Source organism: Polypterus senegalus, chromosome 9, assembly GCF_016835505.1.
Source record: "Polypterus senegalus isolate Bchr_013 chromosome 9, ASM1683550v1, whole genome shotgun sequence".
Taxonomy (NCBI): Eukaryota; Metazoa; Chordata; class Cladistia; order Polypteriformes; family Polypteridae; genus Polypterus; species Polypterus senegalus.
The window spans coordinates 29600874-29617906 of NC_053162.1; the positions used below are offsets into that span (position 1 = coordinate 29600874).

The following is a 17033-nucleotide window of genomic DNA, read 5'->3' on the forward strand; positions in this document are numbered from 1 at the left end:
GGACCCCAGCCAGTGCTTATTGTGCCCATAAGTTATGGGCACCTTTATTTTTAGGAGTGTGGAGTTTGTTTTGTTTTTTGTTGTTATTGGACTCTTCTCTAGAGATATAAAAATACAACAACATTTATTTATATAGCACATTTTTATACAGAAAGTAGCTCAAAGTGCTTTACATAATGAAGAATAGAAAAATAAAAGACACAGTATGTAAATAAGATAAGTCAACATTAATTAACATAGAATAAGAGTAAGGTCCAATGGCCAGGGTGGAAAGGAAAAACAAAAAAAAAAAACTCCAGACGGCTGGAAAAAAAAATAAAATCTGTAGGGATTCCAGACCATTAGACTGCCCAGTCCCCTCTGGGCAAAACTGATATTTTGTAAAAGCAGGTCGAGCTACATTCTCTGTATTAAAATGCGTTATAGAAATAAGTGGTGTTGTTGCCAATGTCTTTATTCTTATATGAATAAGAGATTTCAGTTTTTAATAAATTTTCTGACTTTGTTATTATGGGTTATTGAGTGGGGACTGATTGTAAAAATCTCAAATATATCCATTTAAAATTAAATCTATGATAAAGTGAGCAGAAGGTGAAGGGATAGATAGATCTTTTTGCCTAAATTAACTACTTACAAATTATCTCAAAGAATGCAACTATAAAGAAGCATCAGTATCAATATAATTTACCTCCGTTTCCTCTACAGGCTATTGTTGATACAACGTTTAAAATTAGTATCTTGTGAACATATGCGATGAACTTCCCTCATCTTTGCAGTCATTTAATCATTCTTTTCTCCATAATGTTCAAAGAACGCGCAGTTGAACCCGTACTCGAACGCTTTACGGACTGAAAAAGCGCGTCTCCAGGATGATACTCGCATGTTGTGGACACCTCGCGCAAAGCAACGCACTTTCTACGGGACTATTTAATTTTTTAGCAGTTAAACAATCCTTCCTTTTTCTTATTCTTCTCTTTTTTGTGTTCTTGTTAAATACACAACCTGAAGGGGTCGGCAACGCTAGTTTATAAATTAGCATAAAGGGGCGTAGAGCGCCGGTTGTGCACATCCTCCGTCTCCCACAATTTACTTGAGTGCGTTTACAGACGTTTTCCTTTCTCTCGAGCACTGTTAAGGTAGCTGGTATTTACAAATTCTGCCTGTCTGATCACACCGTGGACATGCTGGTGACACCGCCTCAGAACCCAACAGGTTCAGCTGAACGGCGCAAGCATCCCGGGTGGAGACGTCGAGTGGCCACGACGTGTAGTGGTGAGTGAACGTGACCTTCCTAAACTTTAGGCAAATGGCAGTGTGTAGTATTCGCATCTCGATGCTAATTAATTTATTTTTTTGTAGCTGCCAGACTGCAATGGACATGCGTCGCTTGGCACTTGCTTTTTTTCCTGGTCCCCGCAGGGTGCGAAGAAACTCCGGCAGCCGGTAAGTTTACCTTTATACATCTGGAGGAATTGCGGGGCCAGGAGCCGGATTTGATCACACCGGAGACACAAAAAACTTTTCGTTTGTTGAGCAATTAACTAGGTAGAGAAAGCGGCATGGCAGCTAGGTGTCAAAATGAGCGTCACGGGGAACATCTCTCTGGGTGTCTGTGGCGTTTGTACAACTCCGTTTGTGGCCGAGACTACAGAGGTGAAGTCGGGGATCTTCGTTACTGGTTGCTTACTTCAACCAATGCAGGGCTGTGGGGAGTTGAAACCTGTCCTTGCAATACTTTGGCTGACCTCGTTCACAGAGACGCTCATCCACACGTCTTGCAGTCGGCAGTTACACACCTCTTCAGGAATGTGGAAAGAAAGCCATGGCAGAGATGAGCAGAAGGTTCAGGCTTAATACAGACAAGCAAGGCTCGATTAACCTTTGAGCAAAATTAGCACGTGCTTAGTTCATCGAGGAAAGGGGGCCAGCACCGAAATTCTCCTTTTCTGGTGGGATGTCCTAGCACGCAACCTTTCGAAGTGCGCTCCAAAGCTGTTCTGCGCATGCGCAGTATACATTTATTCTAAAGTCTAAATCAATAAATCAGTTACTTAAATAAATAAAATTAAAGTAAAAAAAGACCATACTAACATTATTATTGTTGTTTAAGCCAGTAGGATCAAACATCCAATACTGCAATCCAATGCCTTTCCCATTTAAATCTCAATTTTTTTTGTCCAGTATTGTGATTGTAAGCCGAACATGATTGGTTTGTGCAACCTTAGAAAAAAAACTTTAGTTGATGGTGAGTAATACCATCAAAATCTTATGTTTTGACTTTTAGATGTGTAAATATTTGCATGTACAGTGTATTTTGACATGGTAGCACAAACGGACAGAACACTGGTTTTCTATCGAACCATAGAGCCTATCGAAGTGTGCGCCAAAGCTGTTCTGCATAAGTGCAGTATACATTTGATTCTGAGTAATGCCATAAAAATGTTCCGTTCATTTCAATGTTTTGATTTTTAGATGTGTAAATATTTGCATGTGTAGCATATTTTGACAAGGCAGCACAAATCGTCAAAACACCAGATTTACCACAGACCAAATGGTGCAGCTTGATCCAGGTTCTACAGAAAGTATATTAAAATTCCCAACAGAACAACCGTGCAACCAGACAGGCTGGGTCTCTACTAAGAGATGGATATACTTCTGCTAAGTATAGAGGCAGACATGTTGCCTAAGATTAGTTTTGAGGACCTGATTAAAGACTTTGCAATTAGAAAAAGTAAGAACAATTTTCAAATATAAATAACATGGACGTATACTCAAATATTTTTCATCTTCCTGTAAGTTTTGTTTCATTTCAGAAAATACAATTTTATTTTATGGTTTGTTATTGTTTATATTTTGAAATAGATATTTATGGGGGCACCAAAATCTTTTAAGTACTTCGGGCCTCTAAAGGTCTTAATCTGGCCTTGCAGACAAGGCCCACGTGGCACTGGATCTGTGAGGTGAACCAAGTTAAAATTTTATTTCTACAAAACTCGTCAGACAGAAAATTGCAACCTGAGGGAATTACAAAAGAATAAAAGCAGTTACGTTTCAAAGGAACAACAAAACAGTTAAACAGTGGGATAAACATGCAAGTATATTATGTGAATGTATAATTATTTTATATTAAAACATAGTGTATTGCAAGTAACAAATACATTATTTAACAGAAAATAATTCTAAATATTTATGTTAACATAATCTTAAAATGTTAAGATTATATTAAATGAATACTCTACACAAAACTATATACTGTATTTTTTAAATGTTACTTACCCCATATACTTTGAACTAATAGCCAAGAAAAAAATGTAATCTCATATTTTCATGGAAAACAGAGCTATTTAAGTTTATGCTTCAGTGGAAGTGGAAACAGCAAGTCATATCAAAAAAGTTTAAAAAAAAAATCCTGTTACTCGTGCTGCATAATCTACATAAAGTCATCTGGTTCAACACTCAAAACATGTCAAATGTGTGCATTTTTCATTAAATGTATTTGATTCCTCCATTAAAACAAAAGTATCTCACATCCCAGAACCCTTTCACATGGGGTGAGAGACGGGACTCTTGGCCAGTGTATCAGTGTAAGATCTTAGTCCTTACACTAGGGGCAAGTAAAAGGCTAGAGCTGGCAGTCGTGAGAGATCTGTTGAGGGTGTACATTAAATGTATGTCTAAACTATACGTTTGAGTATGACCATGTAAAGATTTGAGAACAATCTTCTACTTTAGGCTGCTCCCATTAGGGGATGCCACAGCGGATCATCTAAAAAATTGTTGTCCGCATATTGATTTGGCAAAATCTTACACCGGATAAGGATTCTAAATTCAGTCTAAAATCTGGGCTACCCATTGTGCAGCCGTGTTTATACCACGTGGCTCCTGAAAATTGTTTAGAAGGGTAGTTGTTCAGTCTTCATTTATATAGCAGTTTATTTAAAATCGGGAAATTCAGGGAGTTTTATATTTGTTGGCAGTTTTTTCCAAATCAGTTTGAGAATCTTGTGTATTGTAAAAAAAATGTATATATTTTAACAATTATGGAGCATTTTCATGTTAAATTACTTTCCCTGTTTGCACACCTAGTCTGAGGTAGAAAGTAAACTTTTTAAAACTGTGGTTTACGCCTTAGCTTTACTCTTTCTATTTGTCCATATATTTTCTAAACGCTTGTAGGGGGCTGGTTAGTGGTGCTGTGTCACAACATCAGAATTCTGGGTTTGAATCCAGGCCTGCACACTGCCGGTGTTGAGTTGGCACCTTCGTGCCATGTCTGTCAGGGTTTTCTTTTGCGAACCTCAGTTTATCCTTCTAAATCCCAAAGGTGTACCTGATAATGAACTGCTGATTCCATATTGTTCCACTATGAAACTTCATGGATGTGTGTGATTGTACATGGTGATAGGTTGGTTCTTTGAATGGATTGGTTTCTGCATTGTAGCCAGTGCGCTACTGCTGTCATACTTCATCTTAAATTACAATTTCTACCAACCATCCATATTTTGAACCTGCTTCTTCCGATACAGAGTGGAGCACCACTGTGTTGTTGACCCATCTTGTGATGGTGCATACTGTGAATCCTGCTTCATGAACTTAAGAATGATTGATGAATTGATGGGTGGATATCTAAGGTTAGTCCTGCTAATTCCCTTACACCCCACCTGGGTTCAAGTCCAGTCTACCACTTATTGTGTGAAGTACGAGTGCTCTTCATATTCTTTCTTTAAAAATGAGACTATGCATACCATGCAGTGAAACTGCTTCCTCCCAGGGTTACTTCCTTCTTTGAGCTCATTGCTTCTGGATCCAACTGTAGCCTCGCTGATCCTAAAATTGGATTATCAGTTTTGAAAATAGACGCGAAGTTTGTGTCAATAATGGACGATTTAATGCTTCATGCAGTTCTTGGATTAATTAAACTGTTCCACAGCGCTAAATTCATTGTGTTCAAATCCCAGTTTAGACTGTTTTTGTGGAATTTGCATCCATCCACCTCTCTTGCTAGTATTTCTTTGGGTACTTGAGTTTTCTTCCACTTTTCCGAAAAGTGTAGGATAGCCCAGTATGAGGAAGTTTGGGTGTGTGACTGACTGCCCTGCAATGGACAGACTACCTACCTAAAGCTATTTCCTATTTTTTTACTTGACTGTGCTGGGATAGGCTAAAGTCGCCTATAAAAAGGCAGGATCAGGAAATAATGAATGAATGAATCATTCGATTAAACTGAATGTTAAATAGATGGTTCACAATCACATTGTGTAAATAGTGAGAGTGAACTGGCTGGCTTGTGGTTTGACACCTCATACTTTAGTTACTCGATTACACTGACAAGACTTAACATTATAAAATAATCTTTATTTTTATAATGACTTTCTCAGTGTGGTGCTGAGGTGTCACCCGTTACACGGCTGTACTTGGATCTCAGTCCAGGTGGGTGTTGTAATGCTCTATAATCAGCAAATGCTTATAACCTCTCTCTCTCTCTCTCTCTCTTCAGTGATGTCAAATTTCTAACAACTTCTCACAGTGGTGGGAGTAGAACCATCTAACTAGTGGTTTATTGCAACAGCAGTCCATCCATTGATTCATCTGCTCTATGAACTCACTTTTTGAATTACTGCCAAGACCAGAGGGCTTGTCGGCTAGATCACAAAAGGACAGAAACATCTTAAACCTAAACGTCCGTTTATCACAAGCATACTCATTTACACACTTGCACAGTCCATACTTTCATTATCAATTTCATTAATCTACATTTTCCATTACTAAGTCACTGAGGGTTGAAGTCTGTTTCTCTATTATTAGGCACAAGGCAAAAATTAAATATGGATTTACAGTCTGAGGACACAATCAAAATAAGGCCTTTTAGAGTCGTCAGTTAAATTACCATGATTTGCTGTAGTGACGTGAACATTTAAGAGGATATGTGTTTGTACTAGACACTAAGGTGCTTAGTTGTAAGATACTACTTTTAGACAAGGAAAAGCTAAGTTACTGTTCTAGTTTAACTTTTGGAGGTTGTTGTTTAGGTGCTCTACCCAGAGTGAAATACCAGAAACATGCACTGCAGAATATTTCTTGAACATTTCAAACAATACAGTCGATTCCTGTTAATCGGACCACATCGGGACGCGATCATTTTGGTCCTAGTAACCGGCTCGTCCGATTACACGAACATTCCCTATACAGGTGCAACCAAGACGGGACGTGCTATAAGTAAAATATTAAAATGTCATTATGAATTTTATTGTGCTGCACACGCGTATGGCAAACGTACAAACAAGAACTACGTACATGTACGGTTACTTACAACTTTGTTTATTGAAAAAGAAATCTACAAATTCTTCTAAATGATCTACACGACACTCAGCATGCGAAGCACAATAAAAAAGCTTACATTACCTAATTCCAGCCAACATTTGAAGAACTTGTCTAGTGTGATCTGATGCATTCTGTTTACGCACTGCACTTGTTTACGCTCGACTTCATGTCGCTGGCTACTGGGCGGTCCATTTTAGGAAAGAAAGGGCAGGCATGTTCACCCCCACTGGTTTGCACTTGGTACAAATTTTACGACTTTCTGACCTTTGATAAAAGCATAAATTCTCCTGGGGAGCCCAGGGATCCTCTCGATGTCGCTGACCCGCTTTATATCCGCTTTCCGCGGGTGACTTGTGGCTTCTTTTCCTTATTCTCTGTTGCATTCTTTGGTCCGATTAAACAGAATTTTGGTCCAAATAAGTGAACAATGTTAGGCTTATGTAATATGATCTGTTTCGGTTCTTTAGGATTTGGTCCGAATAAGCGGCTGGTCCGATGAACAGGTGGTCCAATTAACCGGAATCGACTGTATAATGGGATTTTGAAGTAAATGTACTTCATTAATGGTCTTGTCTGAACGATGGAAACATTCCAACTTGGTTTCCAAGTGGTGTGAAATTTATGATCCGGAGGTAACATAACATCAACACTCACTTCTAGCAGCTGCCTGAATTTTCATCCATTCTGATCTCAGTTAGTGGTGGGGCTAGAACATCGATACTGCATCAGTACTGGGTGTTGACCACGGTGTTCTGAGGTCTTGGATTTTAAACGTTTAGTAGCCACAGTGTGTGTGTTCAATCAACAGTTATAGAGTGACAGAAACATTTGTGCCAGTCTTCAGCTGGTTAAATAATATAGTGGCATTTTTTGAATATCCTTTGTGGACATATATTTAAGAACTTTGATTTTTACTGTCATGTCATCAATATTATTATTCACCTCTTATATTTATCCTTTTTCAAAATATCCAGTTATTGGTAATTCAAAAAACCAAGGTGGCTTGACCAAATTTGGTGGCTTGAAATTCACGTGTATTTTGGACCTCTGATCAAAGACTCATCCGGGGCATTGATATAATCATCCATTTCAAAGTTCTTCCAAGAATTTGTATGCTTTTATTTTAGAGAATTTTAAATTATGCATCCACACATATTGTGAACCATTTCCCATTACAGAGTGGTGGGGAACTGGAGCCTTTTCCAGTGGCACAAAGCCAAATCAAATTCTGATTGAGATGCCAGCATCAAAAGACAAAAATACAGACACACACACACACACACACCAACTCATTCTTATTTAATTTGTTTCAGAGCATCTCATTATCTTAATATGCACTCCATGCATATAGTGACTGGGCTAAAAATTTAATGTGGATTTCATGAGCTGGTGTACTGTAATGTGTGCTTTTTGAATTATGGTTAAAACGAATATTCCAGCTATTTCTTTCCTTTTTAAAGGAGTATGAAATTCACAGGCCTAGTGGCATGGTGCAGTGGTTAGCATGGTTGTCACAGAGATCTCAAGTACTTGGTTAGAATCACAGACTTTTTTATTTCTGTGTTTTCACAAAACAGGAACCTTGTTTTCAGGAAACAGTGCATTCCAGTATGACATAGGTCTTGGGCCACCTGTGGTTCCTGGACACTTTTGTGTGTTACTTTCCCACCATGTAACAGAAACGGTAGCCTTTATGCAAAATATGTGACGTGCAAAAAAGAGGGACATTTGGGACTTAATGGGGAACCCCCACCTCTCCCATCCCGTATTGCTCTGACATGCTCTGGACTTCACAGGGGAGATTATTCCTTCAATGCAGTGCATAGTGCAAGAGACCGCTATAAAGAGTGATGTGATTTAAAGTGCAGCAGTCTGTCCTCGCCTGTAACTCTCCAAAGTCCAAACTTCTAATAGGTTTTTAAGATGGTGGCCAGTGCTTGTGGTCAACCCATCAGTACAATTCATTGCCCAAGCCCCACCCATGATTGTTCCTGATTGAATAAAAACTGCATACCTTGGAGTAGGAGCTACAAAGAGTACCCAGGAACTACCTGCCAGGATCTACAAATGGCCCAAGTTCTAGCAGTGGGAATACCACAAAAGTTCCTGACTTTCTAAGAAGTCCCTGGTTCCTGAAAAAAGGTTTCTGTGGAGGGAAAGCAACTTCTGTTGAGTTTGCACATTCTCCACATGTCTGCATGAGTTTCGCTCCCACATGCCAAAGACATTGGTAACTGTAAGATGGCACAGTTGCCAGATCATTTTCTCAGTCTCTGTGAAGAAAATGTAGTCTTCATTTGGCAGTGTTCCTTTGGCAGTATAACAGCCTTACAAATGATAACTTACTTTAATGGCAGTATTTTCATAGATGTTATTGTTGCTAGGAGGTATTGTGTGTATTTACTAAAAATGTCTAGTAATCTGTTATAACTGTGTTTATATTTTCTTTTTGTGGAGTGAAGTTGTGGTTAGTACCAAATGACCAAAGAAAGTCTCCTAAAATCTAGTCATCCTGACGTGTAAATTCATGTTATGGACCTCTCAGATCAGGAAAAGATAGGGTATTTAATTTCATGCTGACATTTCTTAAGCCAACATTTGTCAAGCTTTTGATCTGAGAGAGAAAAAAAAAAACATCTTGGTTAACAAATATTCCCTTATATTTTTATACTTAATGCAAGGTCATGTTAAAGGCATTGTTTTTTCTCCCAAATTAATTAGGCTAACTTTCTAATTTCTTTGAACCTGTGTGATTCAAGGAAAATCTATTCAAACTCCATGTTGATGCCTTGCTGGTTCTGAGATAAATTCTTCCCAGTTTTCCACAAATTCATCCATGCAAATTTAAAGGACAATTTTGGTATTTTTTCAACTTGAAATTATTTTTTCACAATGATGGTATACATAAACTTGCCACGGGAAACTGTGTTTTTATAGTTTAAAATAGGGTCTGCACTACATCAATCCAATCATGAAAACAAAAGCCTTAAATCTTGGAGTAAATGTCACATTTATAGTGACAAAGTTTTCGATTAAAAAAAAAAAATGCCATCTGCATTTCTGAGTTATGTTTATGACAGCATAAGGACAGTGTCATAATGACACTGCCAGATCTAAAGAGCAGCGCTGCAAATTGATTACCAAAATGTATGCTGTATGACACACAGCAACAACTAATAAACACAGTACAAATCTTTAAAAAGCCATAAATATATCAAATGTTCATAAGGTGTTTATCATGCTGACACAAGACTAACATACTTAAAAGGTTTGTGAGTAAAAGACGCATTTTACTGTTAAGCTAACAAGCCTTTTGTTTACTAGTGTTTATATTTTCTTTTTCCAATTAAAAATGTAAGCTGCTGCATTTAGAACAAGCTCATTGTCCAAACTGAAACAGTGTCAGTTTTAATTAAAGAACAAAATAAAAAAGTCTGAATTGGCTCCAACAGACCCCCGTGACCCTGTAGTTCGGATAGAGCGGGTTGGATAATGGATGGATGGATGAATTCATTAAAGTAGCTTTTCTTGCTGTCTAACTGCAGAGGACGACTTCTCTGATTCCTTTATTCTTTAATGTAAAGGCTAAGCTCTATACTAAAATAAGCCCTGACTTGGTGCTCTTTGTTTACACTGCAGTAAGTTTTCTGCAGAAAGAAAAGACTTAAGGAGGACTACAACTAAATCACCTTAAAGCTTAGAAAAAGCAGGGGCTAAAAAGATTGTTTTTTACAGGTCACCAGTAGAGTCTTTTTTTTTTTGTGAAAATCGTGTGATTTAAATCAGTGGCCGATAGATCGGAGTATCCCTAATCCAGAGAAGTTGTCACAATGCTATATCTGTGTTGAGAGAATCAAAGTCGCACAGATATGCAGTCAATTGACCCATTCATTTTTCAGTTTGATAGCATTCTATACATTAAACTCTCATTCCAGGTGTACAAAAGATTCTTGACCACAAACTGTACAGGTGTTTTATGTATTTATTTTTGACCCACTGTACATTAGTGAGTAGAAATAGTTGACTATTACGTTCATTTTGTGTATAGTATGTATTTTACTTCTCTTTTGGTAGTATGCACTTGAATCCCAAAGGTATATTTTGATCCTTACACTACATCTTTCTTCTCTTCTTCTTTTTGTTATCAACCAGAGGTTAATCTCTTTATGAACATTTGTTATAAAAGCATTGTTAGCCTCTCGCTGGAAATCCTTTCTATGGTTTACACTTTTTGGAAATGTTCTTTCTATAATTTACTCTTACTCTGGGCAGCACAGATCAGTGAGTCATCTGGAGCCAGTGTTGAAAGGTGGGATTCAGCAGTGAAGCTGGTTCAAGATGGCAGGTACTCAGTTGCACTGACATTACTCTTAATATCTTATTTTTCCATTTTCAATTTGTGTCTCCTTTTTCTTCCCTATGGAGACTGTTTACGGGTAGTACCTGTCTTTTTGAATCGCTCAGGAAATCTCTATCTACCTGATGTATTTCTTCACATGGCTGAGTTACACTTGGGTGGGGGCTTAGGTGTCAATTAAGGGGTGTTTACAATTTTGCTGCTTTTAATTTTAATTTAATGTTCTTCATTTTATATGAACATCATAAAAGTAGTGCATCTTTAAAGTGAAATTGATGCTTTTAATCTTTAAAACTTTTTATTAACCATCTGGGTACAGTTTCTTTTTAAAATCTGAAACATTTTTTTATATTTTTTTGTTACTTTTTCCTTAAGGTCTACACATATTCCTTCAATTATCCATCCATCCATCCATTGTCTAACCCGCTGAATCCGAATACAGGGTCACGGGGGTCTGCTGGAGCCAATCCCAGCCAACACAGGGCACAAGGCAGGAACCAACCCTGGGCAGGGTGCCAACCCACCGCAGGACACACACAAACACACAAACACACCAAGCACACACTAGGGCCAATTTAGAATCGCCAATCCACCTAACCTGCATGTCTTTGGATTGTGGGAGGAAACCGGAGCGCCCGGAGGAAACCTACGCAGACACGGGAGAACATGCAAACTCCACGCAGGGAGGACCTGGGAAGCGAACCCGGGTCTCCTAACTGCGAGGCAGCAGCGCTACCCACTGCGCCACCGTGCCGCCTCCTTCAATTATACTAGATCAATTTGGAGTTGGTGTTAATTAATAAAATGAATAAAAAAGATAATATCACACTGACAATGAGAATGTAAAGACGCAAACAGTGAATCATGGAGCCATGAAAGAGCAATACTAATCACTGCACAGCCATCACTGTATAGCCATTTTGAACTATTCATAGAATATACCAGAGGTGGCGAACACCAGGCCTCGAGTGCCACAGTGGCTGCAGGTTTTCATTCTTGCCATTTCCTTAATTAGTGACCAGTTTTTGCTGCTGATTACTTCTTTTAATTAACTTGACTCAGGCCCCATAGATGTTTCTTTTTCTTTAATTAGCAGCCAAACAATGAGACACAAAAGAAGCCACCACATGACCAGCTCCCCTGTGCCCATTACACAATATCTGAAATTAAAGAGAGGTGATGGTCTTGGTAAGGTTGATCTCTCAGGTCACCAAAACATTTTGACGGTGCTCTTAGAAAGAACAATACAATATAGTTTATTTTTGTATAGCCCAAAATCACACAGGAAGTGCCGCAATGGGCTTTAACAGGCCCTGCCTCTTGACAGCCCCCCCAGCCTTGACTCTCTGAGAAGACAAGGAAAAACTCCCAAAAAACCTTGTAAGGAAAAATGGAAGAAACCTTGGGAAAGGCAGTTCAAAGAGAGACCCCTTTCCAGGTAGATTGGGTGTGCAGTGGGGGTCAAAACAATACAATACACAGAACAGAGCAAATCTTCAATACAGCATAAAAATAAAAATTTTAGAAGTACGGAGCAGAATCTACCAGTAGATGATATCACATAATAAGATATTTTTAGAGTCCTGGAGACCTCATCCATCAAGCTGCCTCCCCCATTTGGCCATTCCATGGCGAGAAAGTGCTGCCAGCCAATCCGATGAAAGGACCCCTCTTTCCCATGATTCCTGCGATCCTCCATCAGGGATAACTTTACCATAGGCAGGCAAACAACATTGCAGGTGGACCGTGGCACCAATTGCCACATTTGAGCACCGAGAACAGAAACCGAATAGGTGAGGGTTAGTATTCAATTATATCTATCATGTTACTTATGTTTTAGTGCAAATGACTGACAACAGAGATTCAGTCTGTACAGTAAATCAGCAGCTCTAGTCAGGATATGCTAAACTGAAGTAGTGAGTCTTCAGCTGGGATTTAAAGGCTGAGACCGGAGGGGCATCTCTTATAGAAGCAGGCAGACCATTCCACAGTTTAGGGGCCCTGTAACTAAAAGCTCGACCTCCCACTGTTATTTTATTAATCCTTGGAATCCTAAGCAGACCGGCATCTTGAGATCTTAATGTGCTCAGGTTTGTAAGTCATGATAAGTTCAGACAAGTAAGCGGACCTTGGCCATTTAATGCTTTATATGTTAAAAGGAGGATTTTGAAATCTGCCCTAAACTTAACTGGAGCCAGTGTAAGGATTTAAGAACTGGAGTTATGTGTTCATATTTTCTTGTTCTTGTAATAATTCTTGCAGCAGCATTTTGGATTAACTGGAGGCTGTATAGAGAACAGTTTGAACAGCCAGTGAACACCGCATTGCAGTAGTCAATCCTACTAGAGATAAATGCATGAATTAATTTCTCAGAATCCTGTTTATTTAGAAAGCGCCTCAATTTCCTAACATTTTTAAGATGGAACATGTTTTGGACAACTTTGTAATATGCGCTTTAAATGACATGCTAGAGTCAAAGATAACTCCTAGATTGCGGGCTGATTCAGTAAAATTAATTGGGATTCCAACTGAGTTAAATGATAACAAAATATTGTTGTGATCAGCGTCATTCCCTCCAACAATTAACATCTCTGTTTTATCTGTATTTAAAGACAAGTAGTTCTCATTCATCCATTCCTTTAATTCACTAACACAACTAATTAAAGACAACATCGGAAAAACTTCATTTGATTTAAATGAAAGGTATAACTGGGTGTCATCTGCATACGAGTGAAAATTAACATTATGTTTCCTAATGAGAGATCCCAGTGGAAGCATGTAAAGTGAAAACAGTAAAGGTCCCAGTACTGAGCCCTGTAGGACACCATATTGAACTTCTGTGTATAATGATGGAGTACTGTCAGCACATTTCTGTTCATAATGGAATCGATTTGATAAATAAGAACTAAACCAAGCGAGCACGGAGCCTGTAAGCCCAACATAATTTTGTAGCCTGTGCAGTAAAATAGAATGGTCAATGGTGTCAAATGCTGCACTTAAGTCTAACAACATAATTACAGTGGAGGTTCCTTCATCAGAGGATATCAGAATGTCATTTACAACCCATGTTAGTGCCATTTCTGTACTATGACCAGACTGGAATTTCTTAAATAAATTGTAAGGTGTAACTGAAGCTGACTGGTGACTACTTTTTCTAGTATTTTAGAGAGAAACGGTAAATTTGAAATTGGCCTATAATTATTTAATATGTGTGGGTCTATGTCTGACTTTAAGTAATGGTTTAATGACTGTCACTTTTAGTGCATCGGGTACTATGCCATGCAATAATGAATTATTGATAATCGCCAACCTGCGGCGTACCATACGCCGCATAATCAGGCCCGTTTTTTAATCATTTTTAAGCACAGGGAGAAAATTTAACATTTGCAAAATCGGTAATGTAATAAATCAGCAAGAAAAGCAACATTGTAACAATGCACGGAACGAACCAACACACAATCGTCCGTGCGGCGTAGCGAGGTGGGAGGGGGGTGTGTACAAAGTGCAGGAGCATCTAAGAAGACGCATGTTTGTCGCGGATGCGAATCGCTGTATGTAGCGTGTACAACACTTTGCTATGCGGCACGCGGTCGTGCGTCGAAACCGAAAACTCGTTTTTTAAAGACTGCTCACTTCATTGTGTTTTAACCTCAGTTGTAAAGGAATGTTTTAATGATCCCATGGGATACCCCTCGCAAACAGTTTTACACGCTGCATATGGCGATTCACCTCGAGAAACATGCCTCTGTTAACAGTCAACGTGTGGGAGGGGGGTGTGTACAAAGGGTAGGGACGAAAACAGTGGGAGCGTATGAGTCGCACTTAGTGGCAATTCCACGGTTTGCAGCCCGAATGGGGTTCAACGGCTTACCCATGCCTAGACACACGCTCAGTCTCGTGCATAATTATTTATTGAATGGTAAACACTTCTGGAAAGACACGGTTGTCTAAAACAGGTTAGTGTTAGAATACAACAGTAAGTGAATGAAAAGATGGAACTCTGGAGAGAGCAAAATACAACACAATAGTGAACCCGCAGAATAACAAACGCCGCATTATTTTTTATTGATGGTTGAACACTTCTGGAAAGACACAGGGACACCCCTCGCAAACTGTTCTACACGCCGCATACAGCAATTCACATCTGCGACAAACAAACTGTTTTACACACTGCATACAGTGAATCACATCCGCGACATGATTTTTCCTAGATGGTCCTGTCGCATCCACCCTTGCACTCAAAGCATACACACTGCCTGTTCATGTGCCCGCTCGCAAGCCACGTCCAGCCTCGTTCTCGAAGCATACACTCCGCCTGGTTATGTGTCCGCTTGCAAGAGAAACTCACGGAGAGCCGCCCACCAGCTGCCTGTGTGTGTGCCCCTGTCTGTCTCTGGCGCGGCTTTCTCCTGCGCTGCCTCTGTGTGAACCGGTCAGACACAGAGAAGGTCAGCTGCTGACAGAGCGTCTCGACTGTTGCAGGGCCTGCATTGGTGAAGCAGATGAGACGGTAATGAAACAGAGGCACAGGGCTTATTGGTTTTTAAAGACTGATTCCTTCATTGTGCTTTAACCTCAGTTTTAATGGATTGTTTTAAGGATCCCATGGGATACCCCTCGCAGACCGTTTCACACGCTGCATATGGCGATTCACGTCCGCGAGAAACATGCCTCTATGAACAGTCAACGTAGCTCGGAGGTACATGACATTAACCTGACCTGCACTGCATGTGGACTCTACGACAGACGAACATAAATCACGCCATTTTTTCTGTGTCGTCGCGTCCGATTTGGTGGGCGTGGCCCTGCGAGTTGTCGTTGTATCCAATGGTCTTGGAGTTGGTGGGTGTGGCTCCTTCCTGTGTGCGCCATAGGTGTCTCACTTGTCGGTGGCTTAGTGAATCCACGCCCCTTCTGGCGTGCTTTTCATGGTTGTCTTGCCTTAGTGAATTATATATATCGATGTTTAGAGTAGGCGCTGCAAGAACATCCATTGCACTTTTTACTAGTTTTGTTTGGCACTGGATCTAGGCAACAAGTAGTGGGCTTTATTTTAGAAATTAAAGTTAAGACTTCCTGCTCAGTTACAGGATTAAAATTATTAAAGTGCTGAATGCAATGTGAGACAGGGTCTGCTAAGCTAGTATTTGGTTAGGTACTGTGATGCATTGATCTGGAGTCTTATATTTTTAATTTTCTCATTGAAGAAGTTCATAAAGTCTGTACTGCTAATATCTGTTGTTATTTTGCACTGTTGATCTGAATTCCCATTTGTTAATTTAGCCACTGTTCTAAACAGTACCCACGGATTTTTATTATTGCTATCTGTTAATGTAGGATAGTATTCTGAGCGAGCTTTAAAGAGGGCTTTTTTATATTTATTAACACTCTCTGTCCATGCAATTTGAAAGACATGTTGTTGTTCTCCATCTGCGCTCCAGTTTTCAATACTCTGATTTAAGAGTGCGAGTGTCTTCATTAAACCAGGGAGAGTTTCCATGTGCTTTGATCACTTTTGTTTTAAGTGGAGCCACTGTGTCCAGAGCATCTCTCAAGGTCACATTATAATGTGATGTTAGGTGATCTAAATTGTTTTCCACGTTTACATTTGATGTTAACTGATCTAAATGGTTTTCCACAATTACACTCGACTTACTCAAGGTATCTATAAATTTTGAAGCAGAATTACAATCTAGATGTTGCGTTGTCTTTGTTTTAATCTGAGGGTTGGCAAGAACAGAGAAACAACAGTTTTCAAAATCGTGACAGAATGAGAGCAGCAACAAGCCATGGAATTAAATAACAGGTTTAATTAACAGCAAGAATTGGCTTTTCATTAAGAAAGTGATTGGAGTGAAATTGGTTGGAGTTTGACGCCCCAGTTTAGCTGGTCATCTGTTAGCTCGTTTCACATCTCATTTCTGCTTGGCTGTCATCTAATGAAGAAAGGAATCAATTCAGAAGGCTGAACTCCTCTAACAGGGCTATTAAAGTGATGGGGGAAAAAGTTAATTAGCAGTGAAAACAGGTCACTGATTAGGAAAAGGGTTAGAATGAAAACCTGTAGCCACTGCGGCACTCCAGGCCTGGAGTTTGCCAGCCCTGGAATATACCATTACATGGCTCCTTATGAATCAAACAATGATTTATTTCAAGATTAATAGAAATTAACAGCTGCAGTATATACATGTAACAAAGTCTAAAATGTGTATAACTAAATCAAGACCTGAAATACAGGTAGTCCCCAGGTTACGGACATCTGACCTACGACTTATGAACGGGGCCGCAGCTGCGATGCATGCGCCTCAGTAACTGCCACTCCGTCATCTTCAGCCTGGGGATGCTGCAAGCAGTG

General features: G+C 39.4%; 1 protein-coding gene across 1 annotated transcript in view; it reads left to right on the top strand.

Annotated features, from left to right (window-relative positions):
* The first annotated feature begins 1060 nt into the window (after positions 1–1060).
* The window catches only part of ptgs1 (prostaglandin-endoperoxide synthase 1), a 74400-nt gene continuing 58427 nt past the window's right edge, over positions 1061–17033 (top strand). The window contains exons 1-2 of the mRNA XM_039762816.1: positions 1061–1272; positions 1360–1443. Of these exons, the coding sequence (XP_039618750.1) occupies positions 1182–1272; positions 1360–1443 (175 nt within the window). The 5' untranslated portion in view covers positions 1061–1181. The remainder of the gene's footprint in view (positions 1273–1359; positions 1444–17033) is intronic.